Raw genomic sequence first — 23,643 nt, 5'->3', positions numbered from 1 at the left:
TTTTGTTATTCATCTATAATTCAGGGAACATTTTGGGTGAAACTGCGTTACATCACCTTTGTGGTTGAATAACACCAAGTCCCTGTGTTTTGAACATATTAAAATCGATACAATAAGCCTATTTATTTATTTGGATTTGGTATACCTAACCAGTGAAGTTTTTTTTAGGCGGTGTTCTACATGTTTCTTTAATTATTGTGTACCTGCTAGATAGACATTTTGTCGTTACTTAGTAGCAGAACCTCATTAGGAGCAGTTACCACGCCCGGCTGGAATAAATGTAAAAAAGGAAATTATATTCGACACTGAGAACTATCAGATGAATTAGAAGTTATCCTTATTACCTCCTCAAGTATTCGTGTGAGATATACAAAGCGAGTCACAGATTTTAAGTCAACGATGGCGGCCTGAAGATGATTTACCATGTGTTACCGTAAATGAACTAATACTATCTCCGCCCTCTATGCGAAAAGCTTTCAAACATAGAAGGACGATTTTTTTTTTCGCTTTTCGCACAAAGAGCATAGATCCTAAGCTAAGATCTAACGTACAAAATCTGCTTTATGTAGTAATTTTTGGATTCATGCATTTTCAATAAACGTACACTATCGTTGCAGGCAAGAAAATGGCGATGACAAAAAATAGTGGGCAAATGTCTACCCCTTCTTTATTTATGTTGAATACGCCAACCCAATTCTGTTAGGTTGGTCGTGTACATATTGTGATATATATATAATATATTTATATATAATATAATTATTAGTAAGCCTTGGGAAGGCTGTAGCATAATGCGTTATGCCGAGGTTTAAAGAACGGGAAAAGAACATATATATTACAAGCTTCGATGTTGGAATAAAAATACGCTATAATTTCATAATCTAAATTATTTTTTTATCACTACTATATACACTAGATTTACATACGGGCTGTTTACTTTAAGCCTCGACCTTACAACGCTCACACTTTTTCGCAAAAGCATCAACATGTACCTTGTAAAATAAATAAACTAAAGCGAACCGTTAATGTTCCGTCCAAAAAATATGAAATCAGTAGAACTAAAATTTAACAATTGTTCTAGGATCAACTAAAACGCATTGTTCTCATAGCGTCATAGTTCTTTTTGCTGTATTCTTTGGATGGTCCCACGATAGAATAGAGATGTTTTTTGTTCCGTAAATTAGATAACATTTAAATGAATTAATTAGAAGGATCCCGCGCGCTCAATATCGGAATTTTTAGCTCTCCTAACTACACTATCTATATTAATACTTATAATTGATATAATATTTGCGGTACAATTGGATCTTGAAACGTAATTTAAAAAATAGCTGAAAAAGTAAAAAATTCCACGTTCACAACAAAGATCTAATGTCTATTTGTCTCATGGGATGCTATATCTTACAGAGTTATGAAAATCTTGTTTGGACAGAGATCATTGCCTGGTAAGTTTGTCATCCGGCTCCGACATGTTATCATGCACGAGGAATGAGCAGAGAGTTGTTGCCTATCTAAAAAATAAGCATATTTACAATCCATGCATAGGAGCTATGAATTTCCTTTCTCCGACCCATAGCAAGTTTCAATTTCTTTTTGAATAGTTCGCGTAAAACTTCATCACCTACAACTAACATATTGTGTTACAAACGAACTGCGACACTCTGCTAGTTTACTTACATAACTAGTTGATCTACTATTGCAACCACATTAGTTGGGTGTATTGATGTGATAATATCCGTACGGTTTCGACGTTATTTTGAAAAATTTCTGTCCAGGCACAAAGGCATGTTGATTTACTATGGTTAGCTTTGTCGTTAATATAATATGTGCCTATACGTGCCGTTAGATAAAGTTAAGCTCGTTTCTTTATTGCAGCGAATTGACGTTAGCCCTTTGCATCAACTACTGTCGCTACTCTTTCATGGCTACGGTCCACTTTCTGCCGGGAACTCTTCAGTCTCACTGTGAGTATCGCTAATAACAGGGCCACTTCCAAAAGGTCCTGAGGGCACTGAAGAGGTCGAATGCGCCGCAGGTGTTGTGGTTCCTTTATGTCGGTTTTCATGCGGCGATGGAGGTGTTGAATAAGAATTTCTACTCGATGGAAGTGAATCAGGACCCGTTACTACGCTGCTAGCACCACCTATAATTGTAACAAAAATTATGAGAAATCTCCATCCGTTCTATTGAAGGTGTACGAGAAAAATGGAAGACAGCAGTCGATTGAACTGCTTATATTATCGAAGCCCGATGGACGCCAGGGCTTGGTTTTTATTTTAATCAAGTAGACTTATTGCTCAGTTATCACAGTACTCAATTGACCTACCGTTTCCTTATGTTCAAAGTGAATATCGAAGCTTTTTTTCTGTTAATCAACCTACCAAAAATTCTAAAATTTACACCCCTTTGAACTCTGTAACCTCTACATAAAACTGTGCACATTTATATTTCATATTTGACCACAAAGTCCAGCTGGGGCCCAGTCTATACTCTACCATGTATTATCGCTGGCAATGTCCGTCGTTCCGACGGTGGGGTTCGTCTTTGATTTTAACCTTTTTTGCTCGTCAGTTGTGTTTTTTCTAGATGTGTGTTTTAAACAATTGTTATATGCGTATATGAAAAAGTCATTGATGACGTGATATGGGCTACGTGTTTGTGAAAAAAGTTTGGATTTTTTCTTGAAAAACTTACGGGGAAGCTGCACAGTCGAAATCAGTTTAATGTGAGATACCACTTCCTTGACACCAACTAATAGCTCTCGACAAGCTGAGCTGAAATGTAATATATTCCTATGCCATGTAAGATATCGTCCTATACCTAAAATCAATGTGTTGATCGGAAAAACGCAAAGAACAACGTTTTTTTGACGTCCGCCAAAGAGTAGCCGCATTTTGCCGGATTTCCGGTAAGGGTTTTACCTACTGATTAAACCTAGATTAGATTACATAATAATTAAACGTGAGCTAATGTCGGCATGGGCCGACAAAACGACAGCTGAAATGCGATTAGACTTAAACTAACGTTGCTGGAAACGGTTAATGCTAGATAGAGGCCGACTTTGAATGGCTTTGTCTGGAAGAAAAAGCAATTTTTAGTTTCAAGCTCTACAAATAGATTAAAGCACATGTATCAGCTGATCAACTTGAGAGTTAACCTAGTGCACAAAACGAAACGAACTCTGCCGGTTGTTGTCGATCCGCCCGGTCTTTCCGAGCCAGGAAAGAGATACCGATCTAATTTCTGCTACATTTGTTCGTACCTGTACTACTTGGAGTTGGCTGGGTTGAATCGGTGATCTGTTTTAGACGCATCCAGATGTCGAGCATGGATGATGTCGGGGTTGAGGGTCCGGAAGAGGAGACAAATGAAGGTGGACCTGAACCGAGAGGCCAGGCTGGCCACGATGTTGAGGGGGACACAGGTGGCAATGTACTGTTACCGGAGCTACCGCCTACACCTACTGCGGTACCGCTGCCTTTTACACCTGAGCCGCTCCCGCCTGACGAGCTAACGGCAGCCTGCGATGACATCAGGATAGTTCGATATGTGCTTGAAGTCACCTACAGAGAACGGCAAACTCGTGACAGATCCGCTCGACAAGTCAAGTCGAGACCACTACCCGAGATGTCCTCTGTAGAAGGAATTTGTGAACTATCTACGATTCTAAATAGGCTCCTGCAACTGTCATAACGATATGCCACAATGGCACAATCCGCGATAAGTACGATTAACGCTACCTTGAATGATATGTCCTGAACCACGTTTCGTGTGTCAAGATGCAATTACTATACGGCTCCGTATCTGCTAATCTGCTTTAGTAATCGGTTATTGGCTGTCTGTGTATATAGCTCCATAGTGCACAATCTTAGTTACGAGTGAGCGACTTTTCTACAGTTTAACTGAACGTTTTATTCCCGCTTGAACGAAAAACAAATAGCTGTGGAAGAACATAGCCTAAAGAATCACAACTGAGTCGACGGAACAATTTTATCTAAATTAAACAACAAAAGCAAATGGAAAACTATACCTTCGACAGAAAGACGTCAAGCTGGTAAAGGCTGAGTGCGTTGTGTAGTGTTTCAAGCGGGCGAATCGAAGGTACTCGAAGTGGTCCCTCTGCTGTGCCCGGAAGTAGAGCCGCCCGAAGGTCGGGTGCCGAACTCGAACCCGAGATAACAGCTGTGCTAAAAAGCTTACCGGCAGCTGAGTATACCGGCTTGACGTTGAACAAGGGACGTGGCCGTGTGCCAGCTGAATTGCTAGCGTTGCCGTTGTTACCAATATTTGCATTGTTAATGGTATTGGTCCGTCGAAACGCGCTAAGAAAAGCCGAGGGCGAGCTGTAGTGCTGTTGCGGAGGGCCGTTTGATCCTGTCGACTCCGACTCTAGGCCGCTAAGGACCAGGGGGCCAAATGGTGACACGCCCATCGGGTACCCACTCACCGTGTGGTATGGGTTGTAGCCCCCGGGCATTTCGTCATCATCCTCTGTTTCGGTTAGCTGGCTCTCGGGTGATGGAGGCGACAGACATCTACAACAGTAACGACCAAGCGTGGCATGTGAATATAGCGACGTTGATGTCGCATTGCGAATTGTTTTCCGACGCGACGTTACGTTCAAAAAAGATGATGGTATCGTGGTCGGTAAAGATGTTGCAGATAATGCGATCGGTGCAGACGAAGGTGAGGGTCGTATGGTGTAGAGCGGATCCCGAGAAGTGCCGCACGAGATCCGACGACAACGACGCATCCGGCGACCGTTGGCCATATGGGTCGTTGGGTTGACGGCAATCGTTGTAGCAGTTTTGGTGATGATTAAGGTGGTAGCGGTGCCATCGGCGGAACATGCCGACAAGCCGGAGTAATGCACGGAAGAGTCAACGGGCGGAACTATGTTAGTCAATAACGGACGGCTAGTCGGGGAGCTACCAACGGCGTTAGCCAGGGGCGAGTGAAGCACCTGGATACCAGAAGGTGGACGGGAGGTGGGTGGGAATGCGGCAGACGAAGGCGAGGTGCAGGCCGCGCTTGGAGGAGAATTGTTTTGACAACTTGTGCAGACTATGGCAGAAGTAGTAGATGTGCATATGCTAGCCGCTGATGCTGTGCTAATTGCACCGGCACGAGCAGCACGAGGCATTGTGAAAGGTAGGCGTTTAGGGGTGCTACCAGGAGAAATGGGAAGAGCAACTTGGCTGAGATCGGTTTTTTGGAGATCTTGCGACGACCTGCTGTGCTGATCCGGAGACGAAGAATCACCGCTCAAAGCGGGATAATTAGCGGTTAACATAATCAGCGGGGTTAGTGCGATGTGGGATGAGGACCAGTTAGGGGAGGAGTAGATAATAAACAGGAAGTATAGGGCCGAGGAGATCTACAGTAGGTACGCGGGTGACGAGGGTTGAAGGGACCAAAGTTGGAATTACTACAGTGGTCTAGATTGGGCGAGAAAGGAGAAGTGTTGAAAAGATTAAGATTCCCGGCGGCCCCGCCGCTGAGAGCATAAGAGACACTGACTATCAGTCAGAGGGAATCAGAAGCATGAAACAGATAAGGCTAATGACTCACCAAGCCATAAAAAAGTTCCTAAATTGATGAGATATGGTTTTATCTGAATCATAATACCAGCAAATTTGCAGACACATAGAATAAAGAATTCATTTACGAAGTAAGTGAAAATGGACGCCGAACTGTAGATAACGCGAGCTCTTAGCGCTTAAAGGTTGCTACAATCCTGCGTTGCAGCAGCTACATCCTAGTACAATACGGCACTATTTATGCAATTCTATCTGTTAACGTGGATGTTAGCTATACCTATTGAATCTACTTGAAACAGTTTTACAAATAATATTTTGAAATCATGGACCCTTTCATACCTTTGAGGTGTAGCTGCAGTAAGGGTAGCGTTGGAATCATGCTTGCCTGGAATGTCAGACTGTCCGCTAGAGCCATTTACTCCGGAACTTCCCGAAGCCGCCAAGTTGATCTGTGACCCTTCAGGTGAAGGCGAAGAATCGCCGTTGATCGGAGACGATGATCGCTCGGACTGACTTTGAGGGCGGAAGCCGGGTCCCGGCGGTGGATTTTTTTGTACACAACACATTGCACCTACAATGCATTGCGTGTCATCGAAAAGAAAACGAAATCTAATAGATTTCGTCTAACTAGGTAGAAATAAATTGGTAGCATAATGTCTGTTAAAAAAGAGCAACTAAACGCCAATGACCAAACTCACCTGGCGAGAAATGCAGCTCGACGTGAAAACGTTCCTCCGACAACACATCTTTAGTCTCGTCTTCGTACAACATAATGACTATCTGGGTCATATAATTCAACTCCGACACCTCAGAGACGTACGAGAGTGCGCGGCGCCATTGTTCGTCCCGCCCACTGTCCACCAGGCCGCCATACCGAAGAACCGTCAATAAACTATGAATGTGTGACTCTGAAGTAAAATACAACCTAGTACAAATGCATGGCAAAGAGATGGATCAGTTAATAATGTGAACACTTGAGTTGACATTAAGCACAGAGGAAAGTACGTCTTAGTAAAGCCACTGACGGCGCTTCATTGGCATCACAAAATTTTATGTTGATTTAACAAAACATCTAATCTTGAAATTAACTTGCAGACTATCGAAATTATCCCTTAGAACCGCACTGACACAGCTGTGACCATACAACGGTCTAACGCGCTAGATTTACCGGGTGCGGACGTGTCGTCCGGGTGAGGATACCCCATGCGAATACTGTGGGTTTAGTCGGTTTTCACTCTCAGCCTGGGTGGGATTGCCCTCACTTCCTTCGCCGCCCTCACCTCCCAAATCCGTGTTTCGATGTAGATCAGCGCGGATTTTCTTGAGTAACGGTGCGCATACTCCTAAGCCAATAGCTAGTTTTTCTTGCCGACTTATGCCGTATTCCTGTGGAATAACAATGTCTAAAAAACAAAAGAAATGTCTGCGTTTTCCCTTTGCTAACGTTCGCCGTACACAGATATCGTTTGAATTCACGGTTCCGATAGAGCGCTTGATACTATAACATTTTATTGACGGACGCTTAACCATACCCCGTACTCATCAGCTTAGATTGACTGCTTCACGTTAAATAAACCTACCGGCTAGAGCTTTGGCGTACATATAGAGCTCTTCGGCGTGTTGAAATTGCAACGTATGCTGATTGTGTTGAAGATCATACTTGATACAGTCGTAAACATCAGGAATTTTTGAGATGTCAAATTTGTCGGGTTTAATCTTGAAGTCTTTCTCAAGCTTTGCCCATCGTCGTTGCATTAGGTCCCATGACTCTCCGTGGTATAACGTGCCTGTATTATTAGGTTTCATAGCTGTGTTAAAATTTAAGCTGAAGTGAACACCCATGCCAGTGTTATTTACGTTTATTAAGCATGTAATGTACGTAATTTAACTGATTACAAACAGTTAAAATAGCTTAAAGGACCTCACACTCTCACAAACAATGACTGAAGGAATAGATTTCGATAACTTCATATCAATATCACCCGCACCTACCTTTATCGTCATCCTTTTTCTTTTTAATCACATTCGTCAATTCCTGAATGAGTTCGAACACGTGTTCACATGCCCGGAGGGGGTTTTTGATGAACCGCATCGCCTGTTCGATACTAGCAGCATTCGTAGGATTTAACCGCTCGACGTCTTCTTCTGTAAATTCCCGGTCCACCTGCATCGTGTCATGCAGACGCTGCTTCACCATATTCTGTTTGGGCCAACGCACTACCGTTAATATGTAGTTCAAGTACTTGACGTGTTCTCGTTTTTTTATGGACAAACAAGGATAGAACATTGCTATAGTAAAAACCGTTCCACAGCGGAAGTGGCAGCCTACCTGAAACTTCCCTGCGTCGCAGTCGTTATCTAGAAGCCCGTTTGTGTTTGCACTTTTCACCATCTGAACGAGAATGGGTGTGAGCTCACCTTCTAGAGCAAGAAGGCCTTTGGCAAAGGCCGCTGCTGTCATTGATACACGCCCTTCATCAGACGCATAAATTTTGAGGTCGTGCCGGAAAGTTGAGTGTAATCTCAACAGGCCGAGGCCTTGACTACCCGAATAATCGCCCCCTCCGCCAGGGTACATGCACCGAAAAACTCGGCCAAGTTCTTCCGCTTGAACCCGACCTGCCGGCGTTAACTCACCGCCCCATTTAAGAATGAGTACCAATGAAGGCTGGCGTGGGGTTTCGCTGTCATCTGAACTAGAATTTCTAGGTCGGCCTTTGGGCTGGTATTTCAGCTGGACCTTGCGATTGATGCCAGAGAAGTGCCCGTACATTTCCAATACTGACTTCAATTGCTCCAACTTCGAGCGGTTTTCCTCGACTTCGCTATCGTTATCCTGTTTTGTGAATGCAAACACCGAAAAGATGGCTACATTAGCAAGAGCTACAATAATGATAATGAAATAATAATGATGAGAGCGCCATGTAATGCTGCAGTGTTGAAGTAGCAAACACATTTGGGAAAATAGGTTAAAATGAAAATAGTCGTGTCTTACAACAATGTTTAATCTTTTGATGTTCTCAGTGTTAAGACTATGATTACGCACCTTATGTGCTAACAACTCTCGCGCTATATCTAATATCTCTTGCAGCTGTTTCGGTTTCTTCAGTTTGATATGACCATCCTTGTAGCCTCCATGCTTTTCGAACAATTGAAAAAATTTGTGGTTCTTCACTTCCATTTTCATCTTCTGCTTTGGTGTTCGATCTCCATGTCGGATAACACCAATAACGCATCGCAACTCCATCATTTTGCCAAATGTCGTCGGCACGATTGGAGGGTCGTCCAGCTGAAACGGCATGGACCATGGGATGTGTAGTTGCGGAGCCAATTCCCGCAATATCATGTTACCTGAGGCATGACAGTAAATTAGAGGTCGCCATTATCGCAAAAAATCAAATATGTGATAGAAGACGTCGGGTGATGACAACAGCAACATTTCCACAAGCAATTTACCGTGTATATGTTTGCTAATTAATTGACCACGTACCCAGAATTTTTGAGCAGTCGTCATAGTATTTCATAGAGTTCTTCACGAATGAAAATCCGTTGACATCACATACGTAAGACTTGCCATTGGCTCGTAGAAGATCAAATCCACAAACTGTCTGTTTAAAGGCAAGGCACACCTGAAATAAAGGTATTATATGAGAAAAAAACTTATTCCTGCTCATATAGCTCACTCGTATTAGGTGGCGGTTGTCATAAGGTATGAATACTATACCTTTCTAGCGATTAATTTTTCATCGTTTGTCAAGATTACAGGATAACGGACCTCCTTGCCCTCTTTATCACGTTCGACCTTTCCATCGAGGGCTGGACTTTTTCGAGCCTCCGCGTGCGCATAGTCAGGACCCACCGTGTATACTTTGACATCTGTTCCATCAGTCGGCATGAACTCCTCATAGATAAAAGACCCTGTTAATACGATTAAAATAGCACATACAAAATTCGTTCATATTATGGTATATCTTAATATGGATATATTATAAAAAAAAAAAAACGTAAAATTATTAACTGTCTTCCTGCGTTAGAAATGTCAGAAAGCATGTTATTTCACCATCAAAGTGCAATCCGCCCTGACCAAAAAGAGAGGACGTATCCTTCACATCAGTCTCACCGACAGTATCGGCCTGTTGGCAATGCATGGCAATATTTGCCGTTTCACTAATGCTCAGTTCACCTGATCTCCGTTATTGTTTATCGCTACAAACTGTATCTCATTTTGTCTGCTTCGAGCCCACAACGGGCAGATTCTTCGTCTCCCATCAAAACAACGACCAGGCTAGTTTGTATTAATCGGTCCGGATGGGATTTACTAATGCTAATGTGTTTATGTCAATATCTACCTCCTCGTTTTAACCGGTTCGCTTAAGTTCGTTTGTTGTGTGTTTACGTGCCTGCGTCGTCCAGCAGGACCTGACTATAGCTTCGAAAACGTACGAGGATTCACGCCTTGCCGTTCGTCTGTCTCACGTCTCAATCGTTCTACTTATGGCTTGTGAACTGACAGATCGCAGAACCCACATGAAGATTAGAAAAAAAAAAGCCAGCGACAGAGGGAGTAGGAGGAAACAGAGCAGAGATTCGTTGCGTGCATTTCGAATGGGCCTTGGGCGGACATTTGGGTGTCTGCTGTCCAAACAAACGAAAAAGGCAGCCATGGCCTAGTGACCAAAAATTGTCGATGCCAAACCACAAGACAGAAAAAGAGAAGGTAATACTGGAGGAGAGGCAGACACGACCCACATAGATCCAGCATCAACCGGTAGTCATAGGTAAATCTATTGGTAGGCAGTCATCAGTGAGAGGAATTTGTAAGAATAATAGAAATCGGTCGATCAATTAGATATTCCGGCAATAAGCAACAAAAGTATATGACCACAACGTTTAGCAATCCTCTGCACTAACAAACAATTAGATACAGGTAGCTAATACAACGGCCCGCAACGCTATGCATGCGTGCGAATCTTGACGGCATTAATAAGGTCAAGTGGAAACAAGGGAAATTAGTAAACAATATTTTTATTGGTGCATATTAATGGCACATGAATAGACTACCAAGTACGGATTTAAGCATATTTTTAAACATTTGAATTGCAAACTCTAAATAGCTGTTACGTCGGGGATTTATTTCAATTGTTTCTATTGAAGTTCACGATCATAAGAAGTTATGGCTGTGAATTAATGGGTATACAAGCAAAGGAAGTTGAAGGACTAAAATATTAGCTCAATTAGGAACTTATTAATTAAGGAAGCGTGGAGAAAATGATGCAAACGGAGGGTTCTTAATGTCGGAAAATTATTAGACGGCAACAGGATATTTGTGGTTAACAAGGTCTGGCTATGTGACGGCAGAAACAGAAAAACCACCTATGGCTGTGACCGCATTGAACGAATGGAAAACAAAAGCGTATTTATGGACTAAAGAAATGTAACACTGTCGTGATCACTCCCATGCAATGGACACCTTTAGCTGGTCTATTGGACCCACTCAAGACTGTTGTTCAACGATAATCACAACAATTTACGGTAGTAACCGACTTGTTATGACAACGGCAACGAAAATAGATGTGGTTTTTGTAAGTGCTATCTATATATATAAGCTACAAGTTTATATCATAGATAAGCGGCATAAACTGCAATAAACTGTAAACGAGATGAGTTATTGTCAGACATACCCGATTTTCTCACTCGACTTTCGGGTGAATAGACACTCGAACGGGAACCAATTTTTCTGAACAGTCGCTGAGATCCGCCACCGGCTGATGTCGGGTAATAAATGTAAATATTGTGGTCCTCAGCAGATACGGGTTTTTCGACGAATGGCTTATTAAATACGACACCCCCTACCTCAACGTGATCTTCGGACTCCAGCATCTCGTCTGCGGAAAATAATTTTTCATACGCACACGGAATGCTTAATTAATATTTGAACGTTACACATGACACGGGTTGTTTTGTCTACTTCAAATTTGAGTAAATTAAAATACGTATAAATAGGACTTCTGTACTAAATTTACTTAAACTCAAAGTAATGTATCAATCGCAGATATTACTTATATGTGATTTAACACCAATTAAGTTAGTCGAAAGTTAACGACATGTCCCTGTCATTCAATCAGACATCAGCTACCCACCCTGGTGTTCTCGATTGAGAACGGCATATCGAGGTAATTCGATGCGGGCATCTTCCAGAATTTTGTAGACTCTTCGGCGATCCTGAATGTCGTATTGAAAGTAGAGATCATTAATCGTGAACGGTTTACGCAGTTCAGCGTACTTAATAGCCTTCGATAACGGAAATCCTGTAAGGAGCAGAGAGAAAAAGCAATCAATCGAATGGCACCACCATACACGGCACTCCACTCAACGAGTAATCCAAAATTAGCTTGTGTACTGAAACGGATTAATCGTCGTTATCGGTCATATTTTGTCACTAAATCCGTTTAAGTATGTGGCACATTCAACGACATAGCAGGCTCGAGGGTTGATGCACGTATTAACTAAGCATCGGAGGAAGAATGGGTGGACTTCAAAAGCAAGCGCGGACTTAGACAATCATTCAGTAAGAATCTGCATGTATGTAAGTTCGATACGATAAACAGAAATCATGCCAGACCTATCGAAAAAGAAAAAGGTTTCATGCATGGTCCATACAACCAATGTGACAGCCACCAAACTCAAGCAGATTAGCCAACCATTAGGGTTAGTAGACAGTAAATCTCAACTCGGGAGGGTCGGTGCTCTACAAGTCTGGCAAGTTGGTCAAACTGTTCATTTTTGTGTAGGAATTAATACACAGAGTTTTAATACGAGTTAAGAACAGTGTCGTATAATGCTGTGGCTTACAGAAGTGAGTTTTAATGTTTAGGCTTGTCTTAATTTCTTCCCAGTAAGGTGCTATTAAATGTTGATAACCCCAGCTGCAACCGACCACGAACGATGAATGAACGATGATAAACATTAAAGTTTCAGAAAACCTAATAAAAGTAGAGCATAACCCTAACTAGATATACCCAATATAAGATTCCCAATATACGCCAGTCATAGACATATATGGTTCAAATATACCTAAAAAGTAATGCAGTCTTCAAAGTAGTTAGAATAAAGAAATGATCATATTTAATTTTTTTTTCAACACTCAGGACTTCAGAAAAAGGCAGTATTCAGTAAAGAAACGAATTCTTTTCCGATCCAAAATCAAACCCATGCCACTTAGAAGACGGCCAGAGAAAAGGCGTGTAGCTCTCGTGTCAATTGTAAGAAGCAAAAAATCTCAGATCAAAAAAGATCTCATAATTCTTAAAGTCAACAAGAGTTTAGACTAGTATCTCGGCAACAATATGTTCTGATGGATTTCTAAACTTCGATCTCTTAAAACCATTTTTATATATGCCAAGTAAATATTTGTATATTCTATGAAATCAAGAATGGACGTAATATACCAAAAGAATAAATATGATTCCTGGGTCAATTTAGGTAGAGAAACATGTGGCTTGAAATTATCTCAACTTAAACGAAAAAACTTTAAAAAATTTACCAAAATGTAATTACAAAAAAGCGAATATACATGAAGGGTGTAAAAGGCTATTACAGGATAGAATACACCGACGAGCACTTGGACTGTGGATACAGTTTTTAATGTTAATGGCATAGCAATAACGATGTTTATTATCAATGAGTTCATTTGTTGTTATTGTCGTCTGTATGCCGACGACAATTCGCTGCTGCTAAAAGACAATACTAGTTGCTAAACAAACTATAATGCTGGCTACTATAGGGGGCAACGCGAAAGCGTCCTATTTTTTGGCAAGGGGAATCATCATATGGGGCTCGTGTTCCCTTACGTTGAAAAGGTCTTACTTTGGGTGATCACACTAATGTCTCCCTGTACATTTTTCTGTTCGTCTGCTGTTTTCTTTCGTTCGGATGGTGGATAGTTGCTGATTTGCTGGCAATTGGTGGTTGACTGATGGCGGAGGACGTCGTAGGAGGCGCGTGCTGCTTACCCGACTGACCTTTCGAGTGAAACGAGATGAGACAGTCGCATAATGGCCATTCTTCAACTGGTTGGTTCAGGATCACCTCCTCGGGAAACACAAGCGTCTCTATATACTCAAACTCGCTAAGCCTAGTGAGAATCTCTCGCATTGGCTTCGATTGCGACTTTTTTGCCATGGCGCAGATGCCCACGATGACGCGTTTTTCGCAGCAGACCTCACAATCGTCGTCGTAGTTTTCACCGTCTTCCTCCTTTGATTGGCCATAAGCGAAAAAACAGTAAAGAAAAAAAAAATGGAAAGGTATATTGGTATTCAGAGAGGCAGTATTTTCAAGTGTCTTGCCCATATCGTATTTGTAGTCCAAGTGTAATTATGTGTTTAGGCTATCGAGTGCACCATCCTGAAACTCTTTCATTACCTCGGTAACTGATCACGTAATGTTCAAGAATTTTGAATAGTAAGTTATGTATATATATATATATATATATAAATGTGTGTACGCAAGCATGTAAGGTGTAATTCCGCTTCATACCATAGCACTGGGATCTATGGACCCCTGTGACCATTGAGACCCCCTATTGTGGGGCATTGTTTCCTGCGAGCCGATTTAGACAGTACTGTCCGAAATAGCATGCGTGGATACGCCCGCCTAGAGTCCCAGAAAGAAAACGTTAACGCCCCTACGTCATAACCATTCGAGATATGCTGGCGACTTTCCGCGTGTCTTCGGGGCGCCGCTTCCGACCAATAATGCGACATTCACGTCTGAAAGCAAATCCAATAAATGAAAGTTATATAATTCAATAGTCTCCATAATACCGGTTGATAAAATACATTTTCTATCTATTAATACACCTGAAGAATAGACCTAAATGTAGCCTAATTGTTCGTCAGATGATAAAGGATCTGGAGAATGCTGAAGATTCGAGATTTTCACCATTTGAAATAGTCTGGTTAATAATACTAATATATCATCGTCAGATGCAGAATCATTAAATTTACAGTATTTTTGTGTATGATTCGTTAATATCCGAGCGGTATTTTCCACCATAATTGTTATCAGCTCTATTCAAAATGACAGTATCGGCAATGACAAAAATTGTGTTGTAATAGTCGAAACTACTTTCCAAAATTAGTACCGTCAACTAGTTAGTTGATTGAATTAGTGTGATTGGTAGATTTTGGAGAAACCGGGTGAGACCTCGGGATCTTATCTACTTTCTTATTTTTATTAATAAGGACATTAGATAATGTCCATTTGCTGGTATACAGACACATATAGAAAGCGGTCATCCTAACTGCCTAGCGAACCTCCTACAGTTTTTTGAAAAATTAATTTTACTTCGCTCCAGTAACAAAAATCTTGGAGCTTACAGAAAAAAAATATACTCGTGTATTCATAAAACGAGACCAAGCCTTCTACTAATAGAAATGATCGTATAAGAAAATAACACAACGAGGAAATTGCAAGCACACATTGCTCAGAGAACTACGCCTCGATGGTCTCAGTCTTTTCCCTTAACTGATAGTGTTTCTATCCCTATGTACATCTCTATCACAAAATCATACAACGACTACGTTCTTCCGTCATAACGGAATAAAAAAACAGCGTCAGTTATAAATTTTATTCTTAAGAACGCACATTCTTGCTATATGTACATTACTAAATATTCATGCCATATACAATTTACATCAGATACATTAGCAATTAGTGTCCTTAATCCACTTAGAATAATTTATATTAAATAAATTAGGATTAGCTTTCGATATTATCCAAAATTGTAACCGGTGATAAAAGCCAATCTTAAGGACAGACTAATACTTTACTAGGAGAGATAAACGACCATTACTACCAAACTTATTGTTTGTTAGATTTTATACAATTTTTGTTGTTCGTCAGAATTTGAGCACGCTATAAACGGAAAGCGTGACCCAGCACTTGCTAGTTAACTCGGCTAGCCGCGTATGCCACCTTGTTTGTACGCTTAGCTTTCTTATAAAGCTCTACCTATATGTGCCCTAAATAGCTGCATTGTAGATGTCAGAGCAGTGTATTTTTGCACAGAACATTACTTCTTACCCGTAATGCCACACATCTATACCGACCACCCTTCTCTGGCCTAATTCTTTGCAGCCCTTTTTTCGTCGGCATGTGCCGTATTATTTACCGAATGATTTACAATCGACGAGATACGAGCTCATCGTTGTGCCTTGAATGGCAGTAGTTCATTACCGCGGCGTTACTGTAGCGTTGGTGCAAAAGCGTCAAAAATTTTTCGAGACTTGCGTTTCAGCGCTGTCGATTTGCTTTTGCGACATCTAAACGGCCAAGTATACTTAGTAGTATTAAGCAATGGTGAAGAGAAGTGAGAGAACCGACCCATCTGCCTGTGGTGCTTGGAACAAAATGTAACAACTACAAATTTTTATGCGGTGCAATGTCGCATGGGTGTGAGTAATGCATGCAATTTTATTGTAACACAACATAGAATAAAGTAGCCATGGTGGTCGTAAATAATAAGATTAAATAACAGACAATGCACAGATACGTACGCCGCGGTCTTTCCTGCAGGTATGTTCGATTTTGAATTTTCGGGTAGATAGATCCGTGTGTGTTTGTGTGTGACAAAAAAATACGCATTCGGATTTCGACTGGAAATACGCAGTCGGCTACAACACATGGGGCAAGAAAACGCGAAATTGTGTATACACAATACCGACTTAACTTAAACTGACGGTGACCTTGTCAATAAAAAATGCAGTTTTGCCAACAATGACACAGTAGTACCTATATTTGATGGGGTTAATGTGGAAGATCAGATAGGAAACAGGCCGACTACCCCGATTGCGTAAACATTAAAATGCAAAGTATTTTAAATGTGTTGGCTGAAATTACAACCTCGTTTGCCGAATCGCTTGCTAGTAAAGCCTTATTTCCTAATACTGTTACACCTTGCGTTACTCTATAGTATGTATCGGCGCCAAGGACAACGAGGCATATAGTAAGTATGCCTATGCCTTAACGATGCTCAGCTAAGCAGCATGCGATAACAATTTTTTCCCCGAAAAGGAAGCTGTTTCGAAGAAAAAGAGTTGTTTCAAAGAGCAAATACGTCATACCTAGATTGATAAAAATGAGAAAATACAACAATCCTCATTCGTTCGGTAAGGAAGCGTTCGGTATATGATAATAATTATGAAGATCATCACTACGAAGAATGAGAATGAAGATTTTTTAGCGAACTTTTCATAAGAATACTGATAAGAGATGCTTAGTTTGCATTAAGCATACCTATTATCATGCTAGTTAGAAAAAAATCTATTCAATTAGCATTTATTTGCAGAATTTATTCATTTGCTACCAAGGCCGAACATTTATCGTCAGAAAAGAGTATATAAGATGTAAGCGACGAAATCACACTACGCTCCAAACGAAATAATTTGTTACGATACTTCATCGCGGCAAATCATGGCTTCGACTGCAACCAACTACCGCGTCAAATTCGAAGCCTCGGTTGCTTTCTAAGCCTGATATGGAGGGCAAAAAAATGAAGACATTGTAAAGGCTAACGTGAAATAATGACAACACCTAATTGGAACAAGTTTGACACGGCATGACAATATGCGCCAGGATATTCAAATCAATTTAGCAATGTCAGCCAATCTCCCAAGCAAACGCTCATATCTGAAGGTACACATTTAATGTGTCCTGTGTTTTCTTTACCGGAGATAAAAATATGATAGTTTATAAATGGAATAAATTCCCTTTTGACTACTACGTCCTTTTTCGCATCTCACAATCGAAGCTGTCAAATTGGTACGACATTACTGCACTGTAGTCAAATACTGCGTTTACCACGCGGACAAAAAGCGGGCAGAAAGGCAGCTTTCCGAGGCGCATAGTCATTCTTACTTGCCCATGACCTTGCATTTGGCCTTTCTAAGAAACGTTACGTGAGTGTCTTCCATAAATCACTCACTAGTAAAACTTCGAGAAGAATATGTATTGCTGCTTAACCAAAACATTGCTCTTTCTACGCGGCCCGCGTCAGCACTAAGTACTAATTAATTGATTAGGTGATAGCTTTTTATGCTACACTCGGCGTCAGCGTATGCATAATATGAACGTGCTTAACAAAAACATACAGTAGCAGAAAGGTGTGAAACCGATTCCACTATCCTTAAACCTAGGTATTTAAACGTTAACAATTTAGTTCGATATCAATTATTATTTGTCTCTACCGCATCTTTATGCACACACAACAACGTAAGGTGTCTCCCGATTATATATACATAGAGAAATGAGCAATCGTATTAGTACCATTCATCATTGTTGTCTGACATTGCTGCAATGGTCCCCCACCGAAGTGTTGTTCCTTTGAAAAAGATGTAACAAAAAAACGGATGAAAAATGACCAATTATAGCACATAAAAACAACCTAACGACACCAGCTCCCATAGCGCAGCAGAGCTCAACGATAGGACACTGCATAGATAAGTGAGGCCTAAGATAAGTGAGCAATTCGGCTGCATGCTTTTATCACTACCGGTTTCATCACTTCTTTGCTAAACGCTTTAATTACAAAAGGTAACAGAAGCACGGCAAGCAAATGACGTCGCGCGTAAAAGCAGACATATTAGCACATATCCGACTAGCTCTGCGCACCGGGTAGTCGCGTGTGACACGTATAGTAGTCGCTACTGAACAAAGCGGCTCCAATGTAAATAATAGTTGAATTCCGCGTTTTTGGAACCTTAATCATCAATGCTGAATTATTTCGTGTTAGTTATCGGCTAGTAACAATCATGTTACCTGACCCAGGAACCCTTGCCAACAGGTGCGTTCGGCTAGTATAACAACTGATGTCATCGGATTAGGGCACAGAGGATTGCTTTCTTCGTGCGTGTGTGCGCTGCAGGATTAGCGTTGAGCTCTACTTATACCAATGGCCAGCCCATCTACACCACGGTGTAACAGAAGCCTATAGCAGTGCGTGTGATAATACGTACGTACACATATATGTAATTTATATAATACTTAGTAGTAATAGTACGCAGTAACACGTACGTGAGTCAACAGTGCATAATCGAACGGCGGAACATAATGTATTAGGAAACAACTGTATCTTCAGCTTTGATATTATCAACGACGCGACGGTATCACTCAGTTGCTGCTCGTCGTGTTACAGAATTTGTCACCCACTCACATCAGCTGCAACTGTACTTTCTCATGGATGGTTGGCGTTCAGATGCTCAAATGCAGCTGCTGTGGGGGGGCGACACAAAGAACTGTAATAACATAACAATGGACTCCACTAGACACTCACAGAACCAGTAAGCTGAATAGACATAGGGCATTCAATGGTCACGGGTGTGGCCACAATCGCTGCCGTTGGTTGAATGACCACCTCTAAGTCGCGGTACTTGCCTGTAGGAAGAGAATAGTAAAGGCTCGATTGCCGGCGCGTCAGTGGAGAGGGTCCATATTCTTAATATTTTGCGCGGGATTATTCAAGTGGTGAATAAAAGCGGACAGAGTAAAGTTAACTTCACTTTCTTCGTTATAGTATGGAACTAAAATAATATAATAAACTGCATTTGTAGTTAAGTAGTGACTGTGTCGGGTTCAGGCATGCCTGAAAAACAAAAGCATTTTATGTGATTTGCCAATGAATCCATCCATATACAGACCTTGCATAATACGAAACCAATAAGGGGTAGCGTAGTGATACGAGTAATGGTTTCTTTTGGCGTTTAGGCCCTGGCCGATGGTTGAGCTAGAATCATATTTCATCATATAAAATATATATAATCATACATAATGGAATTCGGCCTTTCAGATCCGGAAATAGAGGTAAAAAAAAACGCGTGGAAGATCTATATATCTTCCACGCGTACCTCTATTTTCTATGTTTCCTTTGGGTGGTTGGCAGGCGAATAGCACTTCCTTTCTATCGGAAACATTGTAATCCTTCGTTAGATTCTAGTGAGCTGATATTTTGGGTCTTAGCCATTGTTTCGAATGACAGCTCTCCGTCAAATCTAAGTACAAATCTATGTAAACCGTAATTGTTCCTGGCTCCATTTAGAGGGCAGTGGTTTCGAGAATTCATCCTGCTGTGCTATTGTTCGCATTTCACGTACGGATAGCTTTTGCTAGTGTTTGCTGTTCTGTTCGGTAATTACTAATGTTCCGGCAGGCGTACAGCAGATAAAAGAAGTGATAGTGAAGAACGCACGCTAGATCAGCCGAAATGTCAAAAGCTAATCTACGTGTCGATACGTATGTAGTGATTATTCTAACAGCAGAAACAATGAACACGAAGAATCCACTGCAGGAAGTTCGATTTGAACTGCACACACTTCCGCCATTGTTGACACCAAGCTACCGTCACTGATCCCAGTGCAGCCGATAAGACGCCGTAAAGTTCTACCGTGAGCGGGTTACTAGTAAATACTTCGGTGCTGCCCTTCAGCATTGCTTCAGATGGGTAGTTTTACTAGGCACGAATCGCTCGTCCTAACGAACTGCCAATCAATCCCTAATCTATTTCTAGAACCTCTACCTCACGTTTCAGAGTAATCAGATTTGTAAGCAAAAAGGAACACAGACACACCGGTAATACTAAAATGTAACGACGTTATAAGAGTTCGTGCTGAGTACATGACAGCAATCAGCGTAGACAAATTATCCCTTGGGGCTTACGGTGGCTGTTAGGTCAGATAAAACAGATTATTTCTAGTACTTAGAATTGTGTAGTTCTTGCGTTGTCAATAGTTATTATTACCTTTGATAAGTATGGTTTTTTGCTTGATATCTTATCACTGTTTTTAATGTAGAAGCAAGTTTTTCAAATTGGTCCGCAAATATTCATCTGCGTTAGGCTGCGGCCTCCCAAAGAACTGAGATTCTCGCTCGAGACCTAATGTCTAAAAACGTAGTTTCCATACATGTTAATACAATGCCTCACGTGAGTTATGCCTTTAAACACATTAAAAAAGTGTCAATAATAACAACAGAATTCCCTGTGTATGTAATGCATGCTTGTTTTCTAGCTAAATAGCACATCTAAAACAAATACAACTCTTGAAATGACGTATTATCAATCTTCAACTTTTTACTTTATTTAGCCGTCTCGTTTGTTTCGCCCAGCTGTGTCATGGAGTGCTTTCCCCTGACTAAATTCCATTATAATTTCTTGTTAATTACACCTATGCACTAAGTCGAACATTCACAGACACGTTCCATCACTCACTTCACTTAAAATTACGCAGTTGCATCTTCTCCGGCACATTTTCTTCGAGCTGCAGCCAGAGCATGTTAGGCTACTATGTAATTAACATACGGCCATTTAAGTCTAGTGTCTTCTATTTCTATAGACTTTTCTTTTCAATAATTAAATACAACAATCTTATTTCTAACTAAGATAGTTTTAGGCTATACTTCGTCAGCCTTGGAACTTTAGACACCACAGGGCTTCTTTGTTTTACCAACCTCGGACAGTCTCTGTCGCTTTGGTAGAACGTCTTGTAAATTGCCTATCACACATGTGGCGTAACATTTCCTCCCTTTCATATCTATAATAATTATTTTTGTTGATTAATGATTATTATTTCTGGACTCGTTGATAATTACAACAGTATAAATAGGTGCACAGGTTGTGTTATGTATTTGAGCTGACCCCGTCGAACAGACAACAGAATGTATCGCAATAATTTGTCTTTTTGGTAGAAAACATTTCTTCGACATATGTTTTGATTTTCCTTCATTTAATAGCATCATCTCCAGCTGTCTTCCTTCCGGCCGGCACGGCGCACCCTAACAAAAGACAGTTACAACGTTTCGCTAAACGTAAATAGGCACCTAACATGTCGTATCCATACAGGTTTATAATTACCTGTAAATATTCGATTTGTGTCGAGCGATGACAAACATTTTTATTTGTATTTCGATGGCTACCATTGTGGGAAACGATTTCCCACTACGATGGTGTTCGTAACTTCTATAATTCAGCATTTATCTCATCGCAGCTTTGTAGGAAGCAATTTGGTCATTGTTTATCAAAGCTCTCGTTTTTCTTACCAATATATATTACTGATCATTTACTAATCCAGCGTTATTTACACGTCTTCCAGGACGTGCGAAGGAACAAGCATGTCATTTTTCTCAATTCGTTCACAAAATGATCGAATACTAATTTCCCACTTTTTCTCATTGTCTTCAGTTCTCTATGTAAAAGGTGAGCAACAGCTGAACTCTATCGATTTGACTAGATAGATCATAATCTTTCAGTCCTCACTTGTTACTCGGTCGAAAAAAACCAATGCAACGATGCTTTCCGCACGGCTACAGCAAGCTTGCACATCATAGTACGTTGCCGCACACATTCAGGTTAAAAATAGTCTTGGCCTTTACGTCCTTCAGACCTTTTTGTGTGCCAGTGGCTTCGTTCGATGTTCATTCATATATCGTAGACCTGTCCTCTAGTAGGGGTTGCTGTAGGATTTGACTGACGTGACGGGCCCATCAGCTGATCGAGGGAGGTTTCGCAGAGATTTCGCGCTCCAGACGGTGACTGAGCATAGCCACTAGGGGGACCTGATATACAATTAGCCATTGAAAAACCAATTAGACTATACTGTCTCAAAATCGGCATGGAGTTATACGGAATTTCAAAAGCTGCGTCGCTTCGAACGCACCTTATAGTAGCCCGTGACTGTTCTGGTACGTAGTGTGTGCTTTTCAGTGGCGTATTCATTTAGAAAATAAGCAAACAACATTAGCTCTCGTAAACGGGCTTAAAACACCATTAAAATAAATAGTGAGTACCCCCAAGAAACTTGAAAAAAAAAAGAAGTAACTATCCCATCTTACAAGCCGCAGGACAATACCTCGCTTGCGATCTTTATATCCAATGACGCGCGCAAGTTGTTTATTCTATTCTATATAGCGTGCTTTTACTCGGTACATTCTATGCAACAATGAATTCATGACTAACATACCGTGCTGTTGTTCTTGAATAAACTTGTCGGAGATTGTTCCAGTATTCGCGCCATTTACTAAGTTAGTGCTATGACTAAAACTACTGGTATTATCACAGTGATTGCTGTGGACACCGTTAACGTACGGGCCACAGCCGCTGCTGTTCGTATTGCTGAAGCTACTTGATCTCTGATGATTCAGTTGCTGCTGTAGCTGTCTGGTTGGCGAGCAGAGTGGAGAACCTCCGCGCGAGAACCGGGGTGACGAGTGACCTGACAAATCCTCAAGGGGAATCTCCTCATCGGCGGGGAACGTGCGCGGTGACGACTCCCGCGAACGCGACATGGAACGTTGCTTGCGTCTGTATTACAACGTAATAACGAACATAGGTATATAATACACATTGAACTTTAACTTACGTATGGGAAAGCTTCCCATGATAGATTTAATAGTGAGGTAATCTGCTGATGTGATAAATATAAATTTAAGAGGCAACATCCCCAAGGAAGCATGTTATACAACCAAATCTGGTAAATAATATTAGTCTTTATGTTTAGACGTATATAATGCCATGTTCTATGCGCACTACTCTCGTTCGTCGTAAACGTCCTCAGAGCCTTGGACAGGCATCTGGGTTTCCATTAGAGAAGAATATACTTATGTATGGGAATACGGGTAAGAAGGTGGGCTAATTAAAACATTGAAACACATGTAAATATATTTAGCATGTCATGAACGTGAGCTTCAAATTCTAATAAACCCAGCAAATAATCAAAAACATACACATTATTTACTGCTATCCCCAAACAAGAGTGACCCTTTGGTAAACAGTTTATTACAATTTTCTTTTGTAATTACATTAGGAATGGAAATCTTTTATATATGCTTATACAAAACAGGCGCATGGCACCTACTTGAAAAAAGATACTAACTTAGACGAACAATAGTTCCACTGAAGCCAAAAAGAGAAAAAGCGCCAAATTCTCCAGTCGTGTGATACCCAATGTGCAAATCGTTCACGGAAAGGTTAAGTTGATTTCAGTAATACAAATCATATACTGCACCAATAAATTGTTGATGGACAAAGACTGAATCAAAAGCAAGAAGCCTTTTTCTT

General features: G+C 41.0%; 2 protein-coding genes and 1 long non-coding RNA gene across 13 annotated transcripts in view; 1 reads left to right on the top strand and 2 right to left on the bottom strand.

Moving 5' to 3' along the window:
* Positions 1-632: 632 nt before the first annotated feature.
* Positions 633-19,029, bottom strand: l(1)G0196 (inositol hexakisphosphate and diphosphoinositol-pentakisphosphate kinase). 9 transcript variants are annotated; one of them, XR_015326670.1, is made up of 18 exons: positions 18,871-19,029; positions 14,076-14,308; positions 13,550-13,793; positions 11,678-11,845; positions 11,219-11,422; positions 9,262-9,455; positions 9,028-9,166; positions 8,584-8,888; positions 7,867-8,373; positions 7,530-7,737; positions 7,118-7,324; positions 6,706-6,940; positions 6,236-6,462; positions 5,877-6,108; positions 4,028-5,231; positions 3,260-3,560; positions 2,692-2,771; positions 2,069-2,140 (listed from the first exon to the last, which is right to left on the bottom strand). XR_015326670.1 is itself a non-coding variant. In XM_022802784.2 (17 exons), the coding sequence occupies exons 2-17, from the start codon at positions 14,130-14,132 to the stop codon at positions 1,923-1,925; spliced, it is 4,650 nt and encodes a 1,549-aa protein (XP_022658519.1). In that variant the 5' UTR covers positions 14,133-14,308; positions 18,871-19,029; the 3' UTR covers positions 633-1,922. The 9 variants fall into 9 exon arrangements, 8 of the variants coding, with proteins under 8 accessions (XP_022658519.1, XP_086843577.1, XP_086843576.1 ...); XM_022802784.2 differs by lacking the exon at positions 2,692-2,771 and having other exon boundaries at positions 633-2,140; XM_086987451.1 differs by lacking the exon at positions 2,692-2,771 and having other exon boundaries at positions 633-2,140; positions 3,260-3,518.
* On the top strand, positions 15,349-23,632 carry LOC147756257 (uncharacterized). Its single transcript, XR_015326686.1, has 2 exons — positions 15,349-15,994; positions 18,382-23,632. It is a non-coding gene; the product is annotated as an uncharacterized LOC147756257 (long non-coding RNA).
* Positions 20,637-23,643, bottom strand: part of ema (C-type lectin domain containing ema) — a 17,779-nt gene continuing 14,772 nt past the window's right edge. For all 3 annotated transcript variants that reach the window (XM_022802515.2, XM_086987458.1, XM_086987459.1), the window contains exons 11-12: positions 22,547-22,887; positions 20,637-22,142 (exon numbers count right to left, since the gene is read on the bottom strand). In XM_022802515.2, coding sequence (XP_022658250.1) covers positions 22,006-22,142; positions 22,547-22,887 — 478 coding nt within the window. In that variant the 3' untranslated portion in view covers positions 20,637-22,005. The remainder of the gene's footprint in view (positions 22,143-22,546; positions 22,888-23,643) is intronic.

The sequence above is a fragment of the Varroa destructor genome, unplaced genomic scaffold, assembly GCF_002443255.2.
Source record: "Varroa destructor unplaced genomic scaffold, Vdes_3.0 BEIS01000004.1, whole genome shotgun sequence".
NCBI classification, from domain to species: Eukaryota; Metazoa; Arthropoda; class Arachnida; order Mesostigmata; family Varroidae; genus Varroa; species Varroa destructor.
Note: the sequence above shows the minus strand (reverse complement) of the source record. Positions and strands in the feature narration are given on the sequence as shown.